This window comes from Rhinopithecus roxellana, chromosome 2 (genome assembly GCF_007565055.1).
Source record: "Rhinopithecus roxellana isolate Shanxi Qingling chromosome 2, ASM756505v1, whole genome shotgun sequence".
Classification (NCBI taxonomy): domain Eukaryota; kingdom Metazoa; phylum Chordata; class Mammalia; order Primates; family Cercopithecidae; genus Rhinopithecus; species Rhinopithecus roxellana.
The window spans coordinates 5,657,341-5,680,848 of NC_044550.1; the positions used below are offsets into that span (position 1 = coordinate 5,657,341).

At 36.3% G+C, this 23,508-nt stretch overlaps 1 protein-coding gene across 2 annotated transcripts in view; it reads left to right on the forward strand.

Moving 5' to 3' along the window:
* GRID2 (glutamate ionotropic receptor delta type subunit 2) overlaps positions 1-18,621 on the forward strand; it is a 1,566,068-nt gene extending 1,547,447 nt beyond the window's left edge. Inside the window, exons 15-16 of one of the 2 annotated variants that reach the window (XM_030916966.1) lie at positions 13,245-13,485; positions 16,130-18,621. In XM_030916966.1, coding sequence (XP_030772826.1) covers positions 13,245-13,485; positions 16,130-16,552 — 664 coding nt within the window. In that variant the 3' untranslated portion in view covers positions 16,553-18,621. The remainder of the gene's footprint in view (positions 1-13,244; positions 13,486-16,129) is intronic. The other variant, XM_030916977.1, reaches the window with a different exon arrangement.
* Positions 18,622-23,508: the final 4,887 nt, after the last annotated feature.

A 23,508-nucleotide genomic window follows, 5' to 3' on the forward strand; every position in this document is an offset into this window, starting at 1 on the left:
ACTGTAGTAAAAAATGAAACACCGTAATGACAATAGAAATGCTTTGCAAATTATAAAGTGATATTTTTAAAAAGAAGGATATAACATTGATATGTATCTTAGTTTTTAAAAACATCTCACTTATTAACAGAGAGAAGAATAAGCATACATTCTAAAGGTTCCGGGTCTCATATTAGTTTCAGCCCAGATATGATTCAGAGGGAGAAGGAAGAAAGTCAGAAGGAACATTCCAAAATTGGAAAAGTAGTAAAAAGGAAAGTGCCCCGTAATTGACACCCGTAACTCTGCAATCATGACATTGCTGCTGTGCTGTATTTCATAATCTATGTTTCTTAGTCTGCCCAGGCTTTCCTAACAAAATGACACAGACTGGGTGGCTCAAACAATGGAAATTTATTTTTCACAGTTCTTGAGGCTAGAGGTCCAAGATCAAGCAAGGTTTCAGCAAGGTAGATTTCATTCTGAAGCCTCTTCTCTTGACTTGTAGGAAAGCTGCCATCTTGCTCTGTGTTCACAGCCCCTCTTCTTTGTGTAAAGAGAAAGCAAACATGATGGTGTCTCTTCTTCTAAGAGCACTAATCCCTTCCAGTCAGGTCCCCATTCTCCTGACTTCATCTAACCCTAATTACCTCCCAAACACCCCATCTCCAAATACCATTAAAATGGGGCTTAGGGCTTCATCATATAAACTTTGGAAGGGCATAAACATTCGGTCCATAATATCATGAGATCGAGTGCTTTTGTTTTTTACATCTATGACAAATCAAGTTTACAAATATTTATTGAGTGAATGCAGAAGGAAAGTCACGATGCTTGTGGTGTAATGAATAGGATGAAATACATATTTTAAGATTCCTGTCCTCAAGGAGTTTATAGCCTGGTTGAGAATATAAGAAGTGCACAAGAAGAAAAACATGCATCAAATGTAAATAATAATTCAGAGTGAAAATGGAGATGTCACAAGGCAGCATAGTTCAACCCTAAATGGGCAGTTCTAAGGGACATTTTTGCAGAGGAGATGGAATCAGAGTCCTGAGAGATGGTCTTCATAGAAGCATGAGAAAAGAATGCCCTCCTGTCATTCACTTATTCACTCATATTTACTAAAGGATATTATGTGTCAGGGGGTAGAAATACAAAATTAATAGTGCAAAGTTTAGTATATGTCCTCAAGAAGGCTAGCATCTAAAAAAAAAAAAACAAGAAAAAAAAGAAAAAACCACTAAATTCAAGATCAAGTCTCCACTCCTTAAATAACTTACAAGCCTTGCTTCTCCAGTGTGGTTCTGGTTTTTCCCATATTCATGCTCAGTCTCCGGGAACTCCATTCATCTTTTCAGAATGCCGGTACTTTCTTCCTGCTGGGCCTTTGCACAAGCTGTTTCCTCTACCTAGAGTACTCTTTTCCCAATCTCCATGCCATCACCTGTTTTACTAATTCCTAATTTCTCATCTAAGATAACACTTATTCCAAAATGTTGTTCCTAAACTGGCCATCCCTCCAAAACCAAGATCTGGTGATCTTTGCGTAGTGCCTTCTCTCGTGCTGCCCCATTCCGGGCATGTGGTCACCCTGCAGTGGAACTATACAGTAGTGTAATTGGAGGTGAACATCCAAGGAGCAGTTTTAGGACTTTTCCTCCATTTATAAAAACCTCAGCTGGATGCGGTGGCTCACGCCTATAATCCCAGCACTTTGGGAGGCCGAGGTGGGTGAGACACCTGAGGTCAGAAGTTCAAGACAATCCTGGCCAATGTGGTGAAACCCCGTCTCTACTAAAAAGGCAAAAATTAGCTGGGCATAGTGGCGGGCACCTGTAATCCCAGCTATTCAGGAGGCTGAGGCAGGAGAATTGCTTGAATCCAGGAGAAGGAGGTTGCAGTGAGCCAAGATCGCACCATGTACTCTAGCCTGGGCGACAGGGCGAGACTCCGTCTCAAAAAAAAAAGAAAAGAAAAAGAAAAAGAAACCTCATAGCATATTTGGATTCATGATGGAAAGAAGTTTATAAGTAGAATTCACTTATCAAAATGTCTAAAATGAAGAGAAAATGATTGTTCTCCTGTGGTTCTAGGCCACCTAAAGAAAAGGTTGTTATGTTACTATCTAAACACTCTACTAAAAAAAAAAAAATCAAAACACTTTATTTCAGAGTTGTAATAATGCTAAATACATCTAAAAATTAAAATATAATTTTAAAAAATACTTTGGACTTCCCATCTATGAAAATGTGGGTAAAACAGTAACATTATTATCCCACAGTTGTACTATTGTTGATGATCTAACTCGCTCTTGGCTGAGAGTTTTCATTAAGTGCACTAAATTTATCCACCACCTGTAATATAAATACACTCTGAGTTTTTAAAAATATGTATCAGTGTACAACCTCTAACTTAGATGTTGTTTGCATCATAAAATAATTCTCCCACTATTAAAGCCCTACTAGAGTAGTTCTCAGAATAATGATTTCCTTCCTTATATTTAAATTATTATTCAACTTTTTAAAAGTTTAGAATTTGTGCAAATTCTAAGGAAAATGTTTGTCTCTTCAAAAAGTATCCTTCTTAATCTTCTCTTTCCTAAGGCTGTGTCAAAGCTGCATGTCACAATCTTTATCCATTTTACAAACAGCACACACCTGAGGATCTCACCTATTTTAAAGTTTAATTGTCAGACTCAAGGATATGAAAATATACATAAATATGCATAACATATATACAATACACTAAGCAAAATAAGTTTGATTTTATGACATCTTTTCATAAACGTGCATTTGGAAGTTTTGCATAAGAAAAATGAAGAGTGACTCTAAACAGAGACGATCATTGCCAGTTTCTCACTGCAGAATGAAATATTTTTTCTCCTTTACCCTATAACCTAAATATCACACTGAGCTTAAGGATGAAGCTGACATTTTAAAAGATCACCAAAAGTGTTCTCTTTCCAATTGCAATTATGCCCTCTCTCTCAGTGGGAGCCATTGTCTGGGTCTTCTCAGCTCTCTAGCATCTTTCTGGCTTGCTTTCATTACCCTGATAATCTATTCATTTGCCGCCCAGTACTCATTTTATGAAAGATCATGTCTGCCATTTCTATAATGAGTGCTTGACTTTTACTGCCAGCATAAACACATAAAATATATAATAATTAAAGTTCACTAGTCACCAAAGTCTTGAGATCCGTCATGTTGCTAATTTGATTTTTCAAGCAATTGCTTCTCTGTGAACAGGGCTGATTTTGCCCCCTTAGGCAGTGCAAGACTTATGGTTGAAGGAGACGACTCTAACCTAGAGAGATCAATTTGAATGGGCACCATATATTTCAAATTTAAGGTTCAGTTTCAACCAAATAACATGTCTATAAATTATGATGGTTCTTAGAGCCAGCAAAAATTTCATCAATATTTGAACATAAATGTTGTTCTAAATGTTAAAGATTAAACAACGTGCTTTTCAAAACAGTTAAATGTTATTTAATTGTGTAGCTTTTATGGAGAATTATTTAAACTCTAAGGAAAAAGTTAATTGGAATAACTACGGGAGCCTACATTACACAGATTGGAAACTTGACAATACGTTGACTTACATTGAGTAAGGACAAGGTTCCAGGACACCACTTGCTTATTTTGAACACACTTCCTTGTTTTGATAACATTGGCAAAGCCCCCTACGTGCCTCATGATAATGAATTCATCTGACGTTTACTCTAATCACAAAGTGATTAATGAACTCATGAGATATTCCCCTGGCTCTCCGGGGAAATAAAGATGTGTTATACAAATTGTAATGTTTGTAAATGGATACAGTGGAACACATGTTAGCCAAGGGACTTGAGTAGCAGCCTCTCAGTTTATAAAGAAGCAGGAAGTAAAGAGGTGCTTCCATTTATACAGGTTTTCTTTGGAGATAATAAAGATCTTGATGGTGTATTCAAAAAAAGTACGGAAGCCAGAAGACCCGAGTTTGAAAGCAGAATATATCACTTTCCAGCTATGTGGCTTTGGGAAATTTTTCTTCACCTCTGAGCCTCAATCTCCTCACCTGTAAAAGGAGAATTAGTAATATCAGGCTTCCTAAAACCTTTTACAAGAGTAAGAGGCACAGGGTCGAAGGCAGGAGGGGTTTGAAATAATCAGTCAATCAATATCATTCATCCCTCACAAGGTTAAGAAGTAAATAAAATAATATGCACTGTTTTTGAAAAGTCCTTTATAAACTGCAGCATCATGCATGTGTTTATTTTTGCTATTCTTTTGGAAAATAGGTACTCTGAATAAAGTTCACAGGGTTTTTTCCCCCTGTACACAGAATGGATGCCTTAGGAAGACACTAGTAACTACATAAGGACATAGACATTGTTTTCTGAATAAACCAGATCTGACCAATTAAGTACTTTATCAAATTACGTTTTTCAAATTTGAAAGTAGCATATCAGGTTTGAAGCAACACAGGAAACTTCTCTTTTTAAACAGGTCTCTGCTATGCAGCAGCCTTCAGCAATAACGGAGTTTATAATTAAATCCAGCCTGTCTATTCAGCCCTGCAGTGGAAAGCTGGGCAGGCCACTTCACCTCACTGGCAGGAGTTAAATGTGATCCCATCTCCCAGGTCCTTTCCAGTACTAACACATTGTCATTCTCATTAAGCATGTGTAGTAATTCTTTACCAATTCTGAAAAACTTTTAATTAATTTACAGTACTTCTGGTCACACATAATTAGAAACCATTTTTATATCTTTGATTAAAAGAGACACAACCTTTTCTGCCTCAGTTCATCGTCTTACCCATTCTTAGTAAATCATAATCACTACCCTGGAATTTCTTTTTTTTTAGGAGTGTAATATCTGCTCATATCACCTTGACTTCAGGCTCAAGCTCCCATTGCCTAGAAAATGATTCAGCAAATGCAACCCTCAGAAGACAAATACTACCTTATCTTGTATAAGTGAGGCAGTCACTCATTTGGAACATGGGCACTTCCAATCTCAGAATAGATGCTCAGATATATATTACAATATAATCAGAAAACCAAATAAATTCAAAATTCACTTGAAGGATTATGCTGCCATTGTTAATATACAGTGTATATGTGAAATTCTTTCTCAGCGTGGTGAAACGTGGACTCAACACATGATCACTTTGTACTCATTTAAAGATGCACACATAATAACATTACTACATGTTAATTAATACATATTAATACACTATTGAAAGAGCACTGGAATAGGAATCGCCATCTCTGGTTCTAAAACAGACATACTTTCTAGTGACAGGACTTGCTAGATCACTTAAACCCTCTCAACTTCAATATCTTTATCAGTGAAATGAGAACTTATTGACTTATAGAGTTATTTTCTCTGAGGTTTCCAAAATAGGTCAGAAACTATAGCCAGAAGGCCATTCTGGCAGCTTGCCTGTTTTTACACATAAAGCTCACTTGTTTACTTACTTTCTACGGCTGCTTTCACACTACAAAGGCAGAGTTGAGTAGCTGTGATGGACACCATATGGTCCACAAAGTCTAAAATATTGGCTATCTGACCCTTAACAATAAAAGTTTGCTGACCTCTAGTCTAGAAGATGATAGTTACGAATTTATCTGAAATACCATGAAGTGCTATTAACCTATATGATAGAAACTCTTTGTGGATTGGAATTAAGCAACTGCCATTTGGCTCAACTAGCTAGGAGAAATATTTAAAAGTTCAATTTAAACAAATGAAATAGCTCCTAATAGTCTCCCTTCCACTATTTGGTATTACTGAGGTATTAAATGCTATCAGTAAATATTTGTTGCATTGAATGTTACCAACTGATCAACTAAGAGATTTTGCTTAAGAAAAGTAATCGATTGATGATTGATTCACGGCAAGTTGATAGAATTGGGTTTTACAACTCTGATATGCAAATTGTAATATTAGATATGCCAATCAAAGTGCCACTATGCTTGATTGTTTAAATCTTAATCTTTGAGAAGTGATTTTGCTTCAATGCAAGTTTACCTACATTTGCCAAAGCTAGGATGAAAAAATTGATGAATGAATGAAAAACCTATTGAGCTAAAGTTTTTCTGAAAATCATCTGCATGCTATTATTAATACTTTCTCAGTAACCATGGAGAGGAAAATGTTGTGAAAACCCAGAAAATGAATTTAATAATGCAGATATTCTGAGCCAAAATAGATCTATTCAGTGTGTGAAAAAAATAATTATTTTTTCAAAAATTTCAAAATTTCTTTCTCAGTGATAACTGACATTAAACAGTATTGAGTAATGGGACGCTCTCCTAAATATCTTTTTAATTTTGGTTACATAAAATTCATAAGTATGTACTGATAAAATATTTTTGAAATATTAAGATGGTTATTTTATCCTCACGAATCTCTACCTCCAAGTTGCCTCAATACTTCCAAATTAAAGAAATACCTACAAGGTCTCATATCATAGAGTTTCTGTCATTACATAGCTAGAATTATCTTTCACTATGACAGGACAAGAAGCTTGAAGACCTAGGATGTAAGAAGAATATTCAGGAGAGGAAAGGAAGCCTTACATCTTCTGGCCAGAGTATTCTAACAGAGGTCAGGAGAAGAGAAAGGCAAGAAGAAAGCATTAGATAGATTGAAAGGCACAACAAGGGTAGAAGACCTATTGCTTCTCTTCCCATTAGGGTCTCTGGGGGAGTTCCCAGGGCACACCAGGCTCTTTAACAACAGAGAACACCTCAAATCATTAAGAACGCCAGAGCAGCAGGGTCAGGAAAAAGCACAGGTTCAATCATCATTCCCAGGCCTCCTTTTCTTTCCTGTGCCTCCCACGCTGAGTTAGAGCATATGGACCTGTCTTGGGCCCCTCCACAGTGAATAACAAGGCGAGGTCATAATACCATCTGGAGGGCTACAGGTTCATCAGGGCCTGGACAAAGAAAATGGCAGAAGCTCAGAAAGATGTAGAGCACCCCAACAAACCAAAGGAGCCTGGGGCAGCAGGGAGGAGCCCATAAGCCCTCCATTAGCCAACTTTTAGCACCTATAGCCTCTGCAGACTTTAGGAGCAGTCACCTATTAATCTCTAAAACTGAACCCAAGCCCATCCCACCTCAAAGGAGAGCTGTCAAAGCAATTTCAAGGACCTGCAGGAGACCTTTCCCCTAAATCCCCAATTTCAGGGATCTAATGCTGTCCTCCATAAATCCTGATGCCATCTTGAAAAAGAGTAAGGGAAAAGAGAAGAAATGGGAAGAATTGAGTAATTCTCTCAAGTAGATTGAGCTAAAGCTAGAGGATACGTTAAATTATTAGATGAGATTAAATTTTAAATCTTATTGGGCTAAATTTAGTTTTTTTCCCACTGCTCAGTAGTCACAGTCCTCCTGAGGAAGATCAATTAAGATATAGAGAAAAGCTACATTTTCTTTGCATACCCAAATTGTAGCATGAATAAATTTGCAATCACACTATAATTATATTGTTTGGTTTAGAGGAAACATATTGATGAGAGGTTTACTCAAGGTCTAAGAAATCTCTGAAACTAAAGAAGATAGCTTTTCTCTGCATACTTACGTATAGAAGCTGTGTAAGATAATGGAGAGAAATGTGCTAGAAGGCAGACCTGAGTTCTAAGCCCAACTCAACTGTTTACTATCTGTGTGAGCAACTTAAAAAGTCATTTAAACTCTACAGCAGTGACATTGTGTGTTCAATGTGAAAAATCTAGGGAATCATTATGCTAGATTACTTAGTGTCTTCATCTATAAAATGGGGGAGGAGAAACAGACAGGGAAGAAATAATGTCTGCAACCTTTTCCATTCTAATTTCCTAGTAGAAATAACTAAAAAGGCAGGTGTCATTTTTCTTAGATAACCAATAACCAGTAACTTTTTTAATTGGGTTCGGTAGGAATTCACATATGGGCCATGATTCCAGAAAAGTTTGAGAGGAACTTACTGGCAGCTATGGTATTTAAGGACAAAATTAGAGTGACCTATGTGGGATTAGAAATTTGCATCCAACTTTCAGCAACCTGTTTTGTAACAAATAAATTAATTTGAAAATCATTTCCTAGAATAGTGATTAAAAATGGTAAGGAATCAAAAATTAGTGTGAGTCTCAAACACAAATGAGGCTATTATCTTCAAAGTAAGTAAAAGGCTCTTCAAGATGAATGCCTAAACCTGTTGGATTTCTTTAATTTTAATGTGAAAGAAGGATCTTTTGATTCCCCTACTCCCTTCCCCTGAAATTTGCTCATTTATACCAATAAAGAATTCAGTGGGTGCAAGATTGATCTATCAGCCATTTTCAAATTGCAAGTAAGTTTTTTGGACTTCTAAAATTTCTGTTCAATGAGATCACAAATGTTTTAATATTTTGGATGAAAAAAAGGAAATGAGATGTCCTTGTCAGTGAATCATTCATTGATCATATGGGCATATAATTCTCCATTAAGAAATATGTGCCAGAAAGAACAATGGTCATACGTGTGACAATAATAAGTCTAGCTTTAGAGTTGGAGTCGCCTTCCACGTGCCAAGCAATGAGCTTTTCATGCATCTTGTTCATTGAGACTGTCATGTGTGGTCTCATTAATTCACACCACACTAACCCTCCAATGTAAGTGTTGTTATGTATCATCAATAGGAGGAATTTTTCTGACTATACTCCAAAAAGAGATTTTAGCCATTAGTTCATCACAACCTAATAGCTAAACTTATTTCTAATGGTTTACATATTTACAGCCCCAAGAAGTCTATACTTCAGCACTTCAATCCCATAGATTAACTATAACCACAGTAACTCTCTGCTCTCTATAAGCAAAGACTGCCATCTTGTGGAAATTGCACACCAAACAAACATTGTTATTCCATAAACTCAAAAGTTTTTCTTGTATTTATTAAGAATTTTGTAACTGGATTTTTGCATTGTCATACATATGCGTGCGCACACACACACACATTATTGTTGCTTATAATTACAAGATACAATTCTCCTTTAGGTGACTTTTCAAGTTCAATTTAAAAGGGCCAGTGCTTTGGGAAGATTGAAGAGAACATATCTCTTTGTTTATTATAAGAATTCATCCTGTTCATCTTCCAGGCAGTGCATTATATTTTACCACACTTCCTTTACCTAATCTTTAAATTGGGTTTTTGTTAAATCATAAAAAGGAGGCCATGGTGAGACCGTTCTGATGGAATTTCCAGGAGCACTACATTTTGTAGCAAAATGTTATGACAGAACTCTGGACTTAGAGAACACTTTCATTCCCTTCCAACACTTGTAGCCCATGCCAGCCTGTATTCCTGGAATCTGTTGTCGGGGTGACTGAGGGGTCATACGGTCCAATTGCTCTGTACATCCCCAAAGAAGAAATCTCCCTGCAATGCCCCAGCCACTTGTGCTGCTGTGAGCATAAAATAAACCATACAAAGAGACTTTTGTGGCATAGTGGTGCTTGAAGCACCTAGAGAGGGTGCTTCCTTCTTTCCCCTTGGTGATCTCCTATCGCTCAGCTGGCTGAACCTAAAAATTCTGCAATTAAATGCTTTTTTTTTTTTTTGGTTTAAGGCTTTTAATTCCTATTAGAATTGAAATAGGTGAGGTATAATATATATATAATATATATGAGGCATATATATGATGCATATATATATATATATATATATATATATATATATACTTCAATAATTATTTCTAAAGTCAAAATATTTTCCAGGTTTAGAAAGAATTAGGAGACAAAAGTAAATACGTGAAATGCAAGAGCCCCAAATACCACTGAGAAGAAAGTGCAGGCAGTAAATCAGTTCCTGAATGAAGGAATGAATGAACATGAACTGAGGGCATTAAAAAAAATGGCTTCACAGTGTCACTCAAGCCACTCTGATGGAATGTGCAGTCGTGGTTTAGAATAAATTTTATACCCGAGGAAATGTCTGGAATGAAGTCATTCTCAACTGTTCATTAAATGGATAGATGAATAAAACAGGAATGGAATAAATTAGAAAACAGTATCAATCGTAAGAAAAAAGAATAGGATCTGAGATCAGAGTTTAGGATTCATGTACCAAAAACTGTGTTAAGTACATCCCATCAATAAATATGCACCTGCTCTGTAGTAGGCAATATGGAGGATGATGAGTACACACTCTAGAAAATGGAACAAACTAATCAAGTAATTATAAATAATGATAAGTGCTATGAAGGAAAATTCTTACACTTTCACAGTGTATTAGTTCATTCTCTCACTGAAAGAAATACCCAAGACTGGGTAATTTATAAAGAAAGAAGTTTAATTGACTCACAGTTCCCCATGGCTGGGGAGGCCTCAGGAAACTTAACAGTAATGGTGAAAGGCACCTCCTCACTAGGCGGCAGGAAAGAGAATGAATGCCGAGCAAAGGGAAAGCCCCTTATAAAACCATCAGATCTCATGAGACTCACTCACTATCACAAGAACAGCATGAGGGAAACCACCCCCATGATTGAATTATCTCCACCCGGTCCTGCACTTGACACATGGAGATTATTACAAGGTGAGATGTGTATGGGGACAGAGAGCCAAACCATATCACACAACTATTGACCAATACTGTGTGATGCAAATAGGAGAGCAGGGAAATAGGATCTCATTTTGTGCCCAGCTGTATTATCATTAAGCAAATGTTGCTGTGGTTGCCTTTTATATCTACAAGTACTTATAAACTCAAATTTAAGAAGAATTATTTGTTCAAAAATGATTAAATTTTTCCTCCAAGGTATTCAATGGTGCTCTGACTACCTAGGGCCTTTAAAGAATGTGCCATTATTTTTTATTATTACGGTAAGAATGCTTAACATGGGTGCTATTCTATTAAGAAAAATTTTAATGTACAATACAGTATTGTTAACTATAGGTGCAATGTTGTACAGTAGTTATCTAGAACTTTTCCCTCTTGCATAACTGAAGCTTTATACCTATCGATTAGCAATGCCAACATCATTTAAATGATATTCATTTAAATAGGCCAAGAAAGTAATTTTGATCCATGATTACCTCTTTGTGTACTGCCTAACACAGTGCTGGAAATTTCGACAGGTAGTTGCTTCTTTGGATCAAGAGATTATTTCCCATGTATATTTCTTAAACCTGTTACTTGGAGAGCAAAATGAGGGAAGGGGAATGAAGGTCATAAGTTTGGGAAATGCTGAATTAAACAAAATCATGAAGTTTTCTTTTCTGCTGGTCTTCTGAGCGTCTTTAATAGGCTGACATCTTTGTAAATTTCCAAGAGTGTGTTTCCTGGAATTAATAACCACAAGGCCCTTTTTTTTTTTTTTTTTTTTTTTTTTTAACAGAAGCTTTCTAGGTACTGGTTTGCTGTGAAATGCACTTTTGGAAATTCTGGAAATGCAAATGGCTTTTTCTGGAATGGAAGCTGAAATAAGGGTGACATATAACCCATTAATATTTATAATCATTTTAGTAAATTCAGTTAATCAAATTCGTTGCTCTTCTAGAGCAACACTCTAGACAGATACATTTCATAGGAAGCAAGGAGAAAAGGTCCAGGTTGTGGGGGAGGTTTCAGTACAGTCTCAGTCCTGGAGTGCTGGCACGGGGCACCAGAGCTGAGGCTGTGGGAACGTCTGGGAGAGATGACAGGGACGTGAGCCCAACCCTCCACCAGAGCCTTGAGGGCTGGTCTCACTCTTGTTTAACTCAGGTTAAACACTGACCCCACTTCCAACGCCCAGAATCTTCTTTCCTTTATCATGTTGCTTGTTCTTCTAGCCACATGGATGACATGAAACAGGTAAAAAGGTCATGGAAACTCCATTCGTCTCTCTTAAGTTTTAATCAGTCTCACCCAAAATAATCCAAGACCTTGGGCCAGAGTACAAATATAGGTTCACATACCCTAAGTCTAGTTATGTAAAAATTACACATTAAACTGAAACCTGTCAGATATAATATATTCTATGTTTTTATCTGGACAAATATACCTTCATAACCCCTAGGAGGCCAGGTTTAGGTTTGTATGTGACTAGCCAGGAGGTCTGCACCGACCCAGGAGCACAGGGCTCTGGGACTCTCTCTTTCCACCTGCAGCTCCATCTTGCACACTGAAGTGTCTCCTACCCAAGGCTGTATGCACCTGAGCTCACTCATCTGAGCTCTGTCCACACTCTCTACAAACTCTACCCTATAGAACTATGGTGCACCCATGGATGTAAGATCTTCTGCCAGGAGGACAACCCTGGGAATAGGCTTAGCAGGCCCTGGAAGCACTAAGCTGTTTGGCCAGGGAATTCCAGGGAACCCAGAGAACAATGCATACTCTGTGCAGGCACACAGCCTTGGCCTGGTCTTCCTTGCCCTGTGAAAAAGGGCATAGCGGGAGGAGGGCCACAGCTAGGCTGGCCTCAGGTAGAGCCTAAGAAGCACTGGAAATTGAGAATAATTCCTGTATGAAAAAACATGCTTTAAAAAGCTGCAGTCTGCAGCTATCCTCAGACTCTGGGGAGGGGAAAAAGAAGAAGTAGAAGAAAAAGAAGAGGGTTTTTCCTATTTGAATTTAACTACTTCTGAAAGCCTCTGGTCAGCTTTTCTTCTTGTTTTCCAAGGTAAGATTACTTCCCCTTTGGCATTAAAAGGGAAACTAGATGAGTTGTGCGAAAAACCAAAAAAGATGGATTTTATCAACTTGAAACTTGTCCCAAGGCTTTCTCTCACACTGTGTTAAATAATAGGTCTTCTTAATTGAATTTCTTTGTGTGTAGCATATGCTGGGTGACATTATGCCAGCATCTTGCTCTAAGCAGCAAAACGTTCTTCATAAAAGCATTAAGATCCAGAGTATCATTCTGGATGCAGGAAAGGAACACAGAACTGCAGCAACTTGAAAGCATATAAAAACAGTGCCTCTGAAATGTGATTGTAAAAACACACTGCAGCAAACCAGGAGGAAAATATTTAGAATTATAGGATGGAACCAGAAGAAGAAGAATAAGAAGAAAAGCAGAGAGGAAGCTGGGAGGGCGGGATGGGTGAAGAGAGAGAGGAAAGCATTGTGGTGCAATGCTGTCTGTAGAATCAATGCAATGATGACTTTCCATTTCCTGGCATTCCATCTACAAACAGATCTATATATTCATTTCCCGTTGACAGCCACCATCCTACAGAGGTGGGGTTATAAATGGATGTGTTGTGAACAAGGGCAATAACTATGTCTGTAATAACACACGCTTATGTTCTTTATCCCAAGGATCCTGGAGCTTCAGCAGAATGGTGACATGGACATCCTGAAGCACAAATGGTGGCCTAAGAATGGCCAGTGTGACCTGTACTCCTCAGTGGACACAAAGCAGAAAGGAGGTGCCCTGGACATAAAGAGCTTTGCAGGGGTCTTTTGTATCCTGGCTGCTGGAATTGTCCTCTCCTGCTTCATAGCCATGCTGGAGACGTGGTGGAACAAGAGGAAAGGCTCCCGGGTTCCATCAAAAGAGGTACTTGATTGAGAGCTTTGGCTCTAAATTAAATCAACAAGCAGGCTGTATTTCCAGGGAGGACGAACCCAGGGAAGATAATGGGTCGGGGGTGGTCCTTGTTTCTTCTTTGAAGATTAAAAACAAAGTTGGGAAATACATAAAAATTGGTAAGATCAATATCAATTTCCATTTTAGGCTATCCCTAGATCAGTAAAGAGGAGACTATAGTATTTGAAAGACTTAGAATTTCATATACCATAATAGGCTTTGAAATTCTCTCAAATCTCAGAATAGATTTTAATTCAATAATTTTTAAAGGCCATGATTCCTTTGACAAGTTCACAGAGATACTTACCATTTTATTTCACTTAGTTGTTTAACTTGTAAGTAAATTCCTCGTGTCTCTAAGACTAGCCCCCCAAAAATACAATACTATAATAAAAATGATAAGAATTTTCTCTTCACCACTAGACTGCCTCCTTCTCTACTCATGTAGATCAACAGAAGCTCTTCGATGGCCCCAAGCTTATCAAATCCAAAATCCACATCATGGAAACATCCAAATTTCAATTTTTCTCCTTTACTCTGGAGTCAGCTTAACGTCAGGGCCATATTAAATTTTATCTCAATATCTGAAAGAATAATTACAGAATTACACATATCTCTCTTGTAGTGGCCTGAGTGTTGTTTTCATCATGAAATATAAGACTTATAAATTAAAGAAAATCTGAAGTTAAATCTTGATTCATTTATCTTATTTCCATTGGACCAATGGGGTGAAAATGTTTTAACTAATGAGGTCATATTCACTAAAGCTTCACAAATTGAAACAAAAACCGATCTGAATTTGCTAAACGATTTGATTTGATGGATAGCTTCAAAGAAAGTTTTAAACTTTCTATAGCTAGAACTTGGCTGACTAACTGATGCCTGAGGCGAATCCTGAAAGGATCTGCTTTAATGCACAATAAATACGACTTCTCATTTGCATATGAATTGTTGCATGTTAATGTATTTTTTTCAAACAGGGTGATTTCAAAAGTAGTGTAAGGATTCCTTCTTATCACCTTATATGCAAAATTGATCAGCATCATTTATAAGGAAAAGCTTGGCTTTAGCAAAGATGAATTTTAGCTTCCTACCTGTGTGAATGAGCATACATTCTAAATATGTGAAGAATGAATTATAAATTAATCAAGTCTTATTGTAGCATTTTCTTTGTGGAATAAGCTTCTGGTATCTCTGTTGACATTGATTCAATGCAAAAGACCACATTAATGCAACATTATAGCTGAGACTTCATATTTTTAAAAATCTGGAAAGTAAGGACTCCCCAAGCTCCTTATATTTTGAATTACTATACATGACATTAAAATTTTGCATTATTATATCTGTTGATGGATGACTACATTACAGTTGCTGTGGGAACCATAAAATTATATGTCTCAATCCTCTAAAGTCTCAGTGATAATATTGCATAAATGGATATTTTTTATTGAATTTTGAAATGAGAAGGGAGAAGGAAAAACAGTGATGCACATCAAAATATTTTTCACTGAGGAACACTATAATAGCACAATGGAAAAAATACATACTCCATTCTAACTTGTGACAGCTAATCCAGATCCTATAAAAAAAATTTTCTCCTCTTTTGATTAATAAATATTTTAAATTCTCATAAATTTAACTTATTGAGTTTGGCTATAAATAAGACTAATAACAAGGATAATTTTATTTCCTTCCAGTTTTATTTCTCAAATATTGAGAAATTTTTATTTCTCAAATCTTTAATACTCACTTTTAGTGAAAATTATAAGGAACTTATAAATTGGTTTCAATTCCAAAAATCTGAGATTTTACTTATATTTTTGTTTATTAACTGCCTTCTTACCAAGACGCCATTAGCATAGCTTAACGCGTCTTTGGTTTTGAGGTCAGTTAGCATAAAGCTGGCCCTAAACTAAAGCTATCACTCCCATGCCCTGACTTGAAGGGGTCCCTAAATATCTCACTGACTTCACAATATTGACTGATTCAGGTGCTAGATACCTTGAGTGCATAAAATCCCTCAATTAGAAATTATTTTGTGTTGAGTATTGCTCTCTCTCAACAATCTCACATATCCTTGGCTTACAAGAAATAACACTTTAACAGTCACTAACACTTTAGTATGAAATAGTTTACTATATCATTTTCTTTCAAGAATGGAAACTTAAGGTTAGGAGTAAGTGGTTGAAAGGAACCAAAATTTAACTTGGAATAAGACACCCTGAAAAAGGAGGAAGCATGTATAAAGAAGACGTGGGGTTAGAGTTGCCAAAACCGTATTTTCTATTGGTACAATTTTGCCTGGGCCTGTCTTTCCTAGAATGGCAATCACCCATCAGCTGCTTCCATATCATTGTAGTTGCATGTGGCATATGATCACTTTAAAACCTTTACTGCAAGAAAAATATTTATTATAGATAACCTTATCTCAGAATTGGAACCCCCAGAACCTAGCACAGTGCCTGGCTCATACTAGGTGCTCAATAAATATTTGTTAAATGGATAAACCACAAAGTTCAGTTAATTACATGTTTGCTGAACTACTTTTTTTTTTTTTTTTAACCATCAAAGCTAGTACTGATGAGAACCTTATTTTCTTTTTCTTCATCTCCAGGATGACAAGGAAATTGACCTGGAGCACCTCCATAGACGTGTAAATAGCTTGTGCACAGATGACGACAGCCCCCATAAACAGTTTTCCACCTCGTCAATTGATTTGACCCCTCTGGACATTGACACTTTGCCAACACGACAAGCACTGGAGCAAATCAGTGATTTCAGGAACACTCATATTACCACAACAACCTTTATCCCAGAGCAGATCCAGACTCTTAGCCGCACACTGTCAGCTAAAGCTGCTTCTGGTTTCACTTTTGGCAACGTGCCTGAGCACCGAACTGGCCCTTTTAGGCACAGGGCACCTAATGGGGGCTTTTTCAGGAGTCCTATAAAAACAATGTCATCTATTCCTTATCAACCAACTCCTACCCTGGGGCTCAATCTGGGTAATGATCCAGACCGAGGCACCTCCATATGAGCATCAAACAAATCTCTTCACTGTTTCTTTTTTAGGACTCCCTTTGCAAGGAGCAACTGTAATATTGTGGGACTAACATGGATGTAACGTTAAAAAAAAGATCAGGATTATTAGTAACAATTCTAGTATTTTCCTCCCACCTTCTCCCTCTCCTCTCTCCTCTATTATTTTCTCTCTTTTCCCCTCCCTTCCTGTACATTTTCCTCCACTTTTTTTCATTACTCAACTTGTTCCCCAAGAAGGTAGTGTACTAGGATCCTATTAGTCTGCTTTTCATATACTGTACATCAAGTATAGGAAATGTGCACTGAGTATACTAAAAGTATATGCAGGATTAATTTTACATAAAGGCCTCTTCTGTAACATTTCTCTATTTTTAGAAATACAATTGCAATAACTTCAGTCTTTTTACATTCTTCTGCTGCATCCATACAATGCTCCACTGCTGTTGAGTGTCCTTTAACTGTGGACCAAAGGCAACCCCTGCAGTGATTATAAAACAATTTAAAGACCATTCAGGCCACATAAGATGAGAATGCAATTTTGTAGGATTACAAAAAAGCCATTAATATGCCAGTCAAGACTACAGTTAAAACTACTCTTGCACTGCAACAGTGCATATGACCTTTATGTGATTGTACAGTATTAAAAGTTTTTTCTTATGTACAGTAAACTTTATCATATGGCAGAAGCCTCTATTGTGTTAAATAAATTAGTATTTCATATATATACATATATATGCACCTATATAATGTGTATATATATATAAAAAGGCGGCCATTGCTATTGCAATTCATTTAATAAAGCTTTAGTTTAAACAAAAGTATTGTATACAGGAACTATGTATAGTGCAGGGGTTCTTTTCAGTTAGAAAAGGCAGGTTGCTTTAATGTTATTCTGACTCGCATTGTTTGCCAACAGAAAATATTTTATACTTTTGTTATTAAAGCATCCAGGGCAATTTAATATTTGTTCCTAGATGTAACTCATTTGAATAGGTTTTGCATTTGTTATTCAGCACTGTATAAAGCTAACCTTGATAATTTTACTTTTAATTAATTATCTAAATGAAAAATGCTATTAGCTGAACCACATCCACAACAGCACATAGAGCTCTAGGAGAGTTGAAACATAGATCGTTGAAGGTTAATAATCCTCTTCCAAAGCAGCAGGTCAATCAATACAATTATGATATTTCGGGAGGGGTGGGAGCCCTAAGAACTATTGATGTGGCCTTAAATTACTGTCATTTATTATCCTAAAGAAGAAAACATAATAACCATAATGGGCTCTCAACTCAACCCCCTTTTTTATTTAGTTCTATTTGGAGGAGTTATGTATTTTTTACATTAGTGCCAAGTATATAGAAGGATGACAGCAAAAACAGTGCCTCTTTGTGCACAACCCTTTTAAAGTAGCATTCTTACTTGTTAGAAATGTAGGATGAACTTTGTTTGTAATCCTTAAATTAAAATGTGGTAAGTAGGAAACAAGAACTTATTCTGTGTTTTTATGCAGCCATACACTTACTTTAATCTAATTCATTCTGTGGCTAGGATTGATATAGGAATCAACCTATGTGATTTGCTTTAGGAGAAATTAAAAGGTATATTCTTAAGATAATATTATATTTTGATGCTAATTCTGTTCTGGGGAGCATCTTGTATTGTCACTGTTTTGTACTAAATCTTCAAATATTGTCTACTGTGTAAGGCAGAAAAATTTCTTATCATGCAAAAACCATTTTGTTTCCAGGGTAACAAGTACCTAAGTGCATGCACAACTTGTTTTCCCTTGTAACATTCATGATCTCATTTACAACTCTGATTTTAAAACAAAAAAATCTTTACAACAAGCTATATAGGGACATACCAGATGTGGCAGTGATTTTAGCTATCAACAAACTGTTAACCATGTACAATATTTAAAATAGGCTTATTTTGATGTATTGCCTATTATACAAACACACAAAACATTTTTGGAGGCCTCAGTTATGAGTGACAGAGCTTTCTGTGTATAATTTGTCTAAATAATTTGTCTAATAAAAATGTTTTCTAAACTTGCTCTCATACTATTGAAGTCTTAACTGTAAGATTTGAAAATGTTTACTCTCTCACAGATTGAACTAAATTTTTCTAAAAATTTATCTTGAGTTAATTAAAGCATAAATCACATTAAGTTTTACTAGCAGAACCATGCCAAAATGAGTGGCTCTCTAAAACATTACTAAGTGATGTCCTAAACCAGTGAGAGACTGCCTTTCTGCTATTTGAAACTATTTGAAACAACAATATATTTGTTTTTCTCTGTGGATGTCTCTGTGAGCACTTTTTTGGGAAAGATTTATCCTGTTTCATATGAGCAATGCAAGCATGATAATATCAGGGTGAGGGTGTGTTACATCAAAAAAAAATAAGAAAGAAAAGAAAATTGAGGGTAATTATTAAACTTAGGATTTATTTCTTAAAAATTGCTTTGCTAGAGAACTATTCATCATGTTGAATCTATTAATTTGGGAATTAATTTAGGCTCTAAGATTATTTCTAATAATTTCCCTGCATTTGAACAATATTTAATTATTCCAGCATCTAACACACCTAAGGGATATATATCTGAAAATGTATTTTGAAAACATAATTTAGGAAAAAAAAATAGTTCTCTATTGTTCTAAAGTTCCATCCAAAATAATTCTTTGAATTTTGGAACTAAGAGGAATTTTAGAGATCTAGACTATTGACCTCATTTTACAAATCAGGGAACATAAGATACTAAGATGCTGTGATATGCCCAAATGTTTGACGACCTAAAATGTAAACTGGGTCTTCTTTTTTAAAACTGCCACCCTTCAATGACACCAACATAGGTCCTCATGGACTGTAAATATAGGCTCCACCTTCTCCTGTCACCAAGCCTAGGCTACAAATCTCTAAGATCATTCCTTCCATCTGATTCCACTTTTACACATGGGAAAGTGAGTACCTCAGGTTATTTACCCAGAGCCATAGCTAGTGGCAAAACTAAGGTCAGTTCCTGTTTCTGTCTGCAATTGTTTTTTTGGCCCATTGTTTGTCCTGGTTTGCAACACTTAGACCAACCTGGTTATTTCACTACAAGACAAAATACCTTACATCCACGTACTTTTATCCTACTCAAATGTCCAGTTTACCCACTGGCGAATCATTAAGATATCTGGTATCACTGTACCACATCAGAACTTATGCACAGGTTTTGGTTTAATCATACATACTTAAAGTTATAAGACTGCCTTCTTCCTCATACCATTAAACTACAGGCAATTTGTCATGTTCATAATCGTGTTATTTTTCATCTCTTTTAGTTTGGGATTGGCTGTCAACTGAATAAATAATTTTAAAAATAGACTTTACCGAATGGTACTTTGCTTCATCAATTTAAATAAAAAATGGGAAGATCCATTTACCCTGCATGATACTTGTAAACCACACAATTGAATAACAAGTTATTACTGTTTTATAATCAGAATTTTCAAATGGTGAAACACATTCTGGATTATGAGTATAGTAAATCATGCAGAGAAGAGATTATGTGCCAGTAAACATAGGTTTTTATCCTTAAATATAAATGTCATGATGACTGATAAAGTACAATGAGCTCACTAAAATTTGGCTTCCTTCTAGAGTACTTTTCTTACAAAAAACAAATCTTATAGCCAACCCTCATGACCAGATATTAATAAATGATTAACAACTATGGCCATAATTATCATTTCAATGAAATTTGGTAGACACCCTGTCAACAAATATTTAAGAAGATACCCTCTTATGAGGCAGCATATGTGAGCTTCCCTAGGTAGAAATTACTTATCTGACACTGAAAAGTCAGGGAATAAAGCTGGAATTTATAGAAGATTTGATAGATGTAATTCAATTCTACTAGTGTTAACAGAGAACCTATTATTTTGAAAGCCACTGTGCTAAGCAGCTGGGCATGGCAGAAATGAATGTTTAGGAATGGGTCTGGGTGTGTTCCAACACTCATCTCTCTCCTGGCTCCGTATCAACATTCAGGATACGGAAGCTATGTGACAGAATGAGTCACCCCAAACCAGTCCAGTCTTCTTGGTTGGGTGACTGACTAGAGCAATTCATCTTAGTAGCTCTCAAGCACCAACTGAAACTGTCTTCTTGGTTCAGACCACCTCCTCAAAGAAGACTTGAAATTTTACCAACATGCCAGATCATGAAGCCAAATTTTCAAAAATGTGAAAATTCCTATAAGCCATGGAAAATTACTATCTAACCCTTCATCCTTATTGATACCTGCATACCATTCAGAGACTGACTCCTACCCTTAGGTGTCCTCATCAGAATAATGTAGACCACAATAACTCCTTTTCTATCCCTGCGAATCTAATGAGTTATGACAGTTCAAGCTCTGCAATGTTTCAACTTGCCTCAACAGGACAAAACATAGTAAATCTTATTCAGGCTCTTTTTCATACTGCAACTAAAACTCCGTGCTACCTTTCGTGTCTTCTAAAACACAGGATGCAGTGTGGCCCATAAACCCAATGAATGTAAAGTATCCTTCAGGCTGACCACCATAATGATAGCCTCCAACCCACACTTACCTCCAGGAGACTAGAAACCTCATGGTTTTGCTTCATTGTATAGAGCTGCACAGTGGCATGGAACAGTTAAAGCACATAATGATTCAGCCTACCACTGGGATAGAAACAGATCAAGGAACTATCTCTCATTTCTTCACCTGAGTTTTTCAAATTCTTATTTTTTCAATAGTATCCATTTGCTTTGTTTCCATGTAATACTGATGACAAAACAAAAATTGTTCAAATTTGAGAAATTTTTTTCCTATGGAAGGGCTCTATCTTGACTTGCTACAATTTAGGATTCAGTGACATCTTTTGACTAATTTTGTATCATAGTTCCTAGAATTTCTTCAGCATGAAGAAGAGAAACTAGTTGTGCTATTTGAACATATTACCCACCTCATGGTATAGACGTAGCTTGCCTAGTCTTCATGAGGAAGGAGGACCCGGTTTTCTTTCGGAGAAACCCCATACGTTCCTACCTTGGAATAAGCAACACATTTCAATAGTCTCGAACTATTCATGATGTGGTTGAAAACTCACAAAATTTTCAGGACATTAATTCTCGTTAATTAAAAACAAACTTTCGTAACAGCTGCTTTACAAGGAGAAACATATGTCACAAAAACAAAGAACGATATAGTGTCAGAACCAGAGAAGGGATGACAAACATTGCTTTTAATAAATATTTTGCCAGTTACAAGATTTGAGATATGAGTAGAAGGCAAACTTTAATTTTTAAGTTGTTATATTTTATTATTAAATTGCTGCTACTGAAAAAGTTTAGGAATTAAGTAGCCTACTTAAGTGGCTGTTTTTAATTTTTAAAAATTGGACATCAATATTATTTTTTAAACACATAGATACATATATGCAAAGATAACCCATAACTCCCTGAATTTGAAAAATAAACAAATACAACTTGCATATTCGCTACACAAAAGAGCATAGTAGGAGGCCTTTAAGAATTAGTTCTTCTAATATGTAATAAAATAATATTCAATTTACAAAAATTCAAGTTATCTAAAGCTTTCAGGATCACAGCTATTTCCTGGAGGCAAGGGTATCAGCATCTATTTCATACTATGTAAAAAGGTATCTGATTGTTAATATTCCTTTCCAAAATTAGGTTGACTTTAAAATTAAATGCTAACCCTCTATTAATATCTGTTTACAAACGTTGTCTATAAGATTTATTGCTAGAAATAAAAGTACACTAAAATTAAGTTGAAAATAGAAGTTTCTCATTTGGCTTTTTTTTTTTTTTTTTTTTTTTTTGAGACAGAGTCTTGCTCTGTCACCCAGACTGGAGTGCAGTGGTATGATCTCGGCTCCCTGGAACCTTCGTCTCCGAGGCTTAGGCAATTCTTGTGCCTCAACCTCCCAAGTAGCTAGGACTATAGGCATGTGCCACCACGCCCAGCGAATTTTTGGTATTTTTAATAGAGATGGGATTTCACCATGTTGGCCAGGCTGGTCTTGAACTCCGGACCTCAAGTGATCTGTCTTAGTCTCCCAAAGTGCTGATATTACACCACGCCCAGTCTTATATCATTTGACTTTTTAGTGCTAGAAATAGTAACTGAATAACTAATATGCCTAAGTACTTCTCTAGACACTGTTTTTCAAAAAAACTTTGAACATACCTGATTGACGTAGTTGACATGGGGTATGTAATACAAAACTCTATTCACACATGATGTTTTTTAATGAGTACAATTCTTCTTTCCAAATCAACTTATTAGGAGTTAAAAATAAGCAGTGCAGCAATATATACATGTAATTGGAACTCTCAGATTGTAATTCTGCATGACTAAACATTTTTAAATTTATTTCTCACTCACTCAGATTTCTCCATGGAAAGATAGTAACAATGACCATAAACTGAGTACCATATGTATGAAAACCCCTCTCACATTTACAGCCTCCAAAGTTTTTGATGTGTCCAATGGCTCAATCACCAATCATAAATATTTTTAATTAGGTCTCTCTCATCATTAAATGAAGTTTTAGATTCCTACTTCATAACTTCATAATCACCAGCTTGTGTCTCTTTCTCTTTTCTTTTTAATGAGTTTAGTACCGATACAGAAACTTTAGCAAGGCTTCAGGGAGAATGTTGGGAAAAATACAATCACATAAGATCAATCAGTCCACCAACAAATACTTTCTGAGCACCTACTATTAGCGCGGTACCCTAGGGCAGAGTTCTCCTAACTGTTGTACCAAGCCAAATGCTGGGCCAGCTATGCTTCCAGTGTACTGAAGCTTTGATCCTCTCATTTCCTCATGGTGGCCGGGAGGAGGGGGTGACTGGGCTGAAATTCTGCCTGTGAGCAGCTCTGCCACCCAGCTTCTCCTGAGAGAG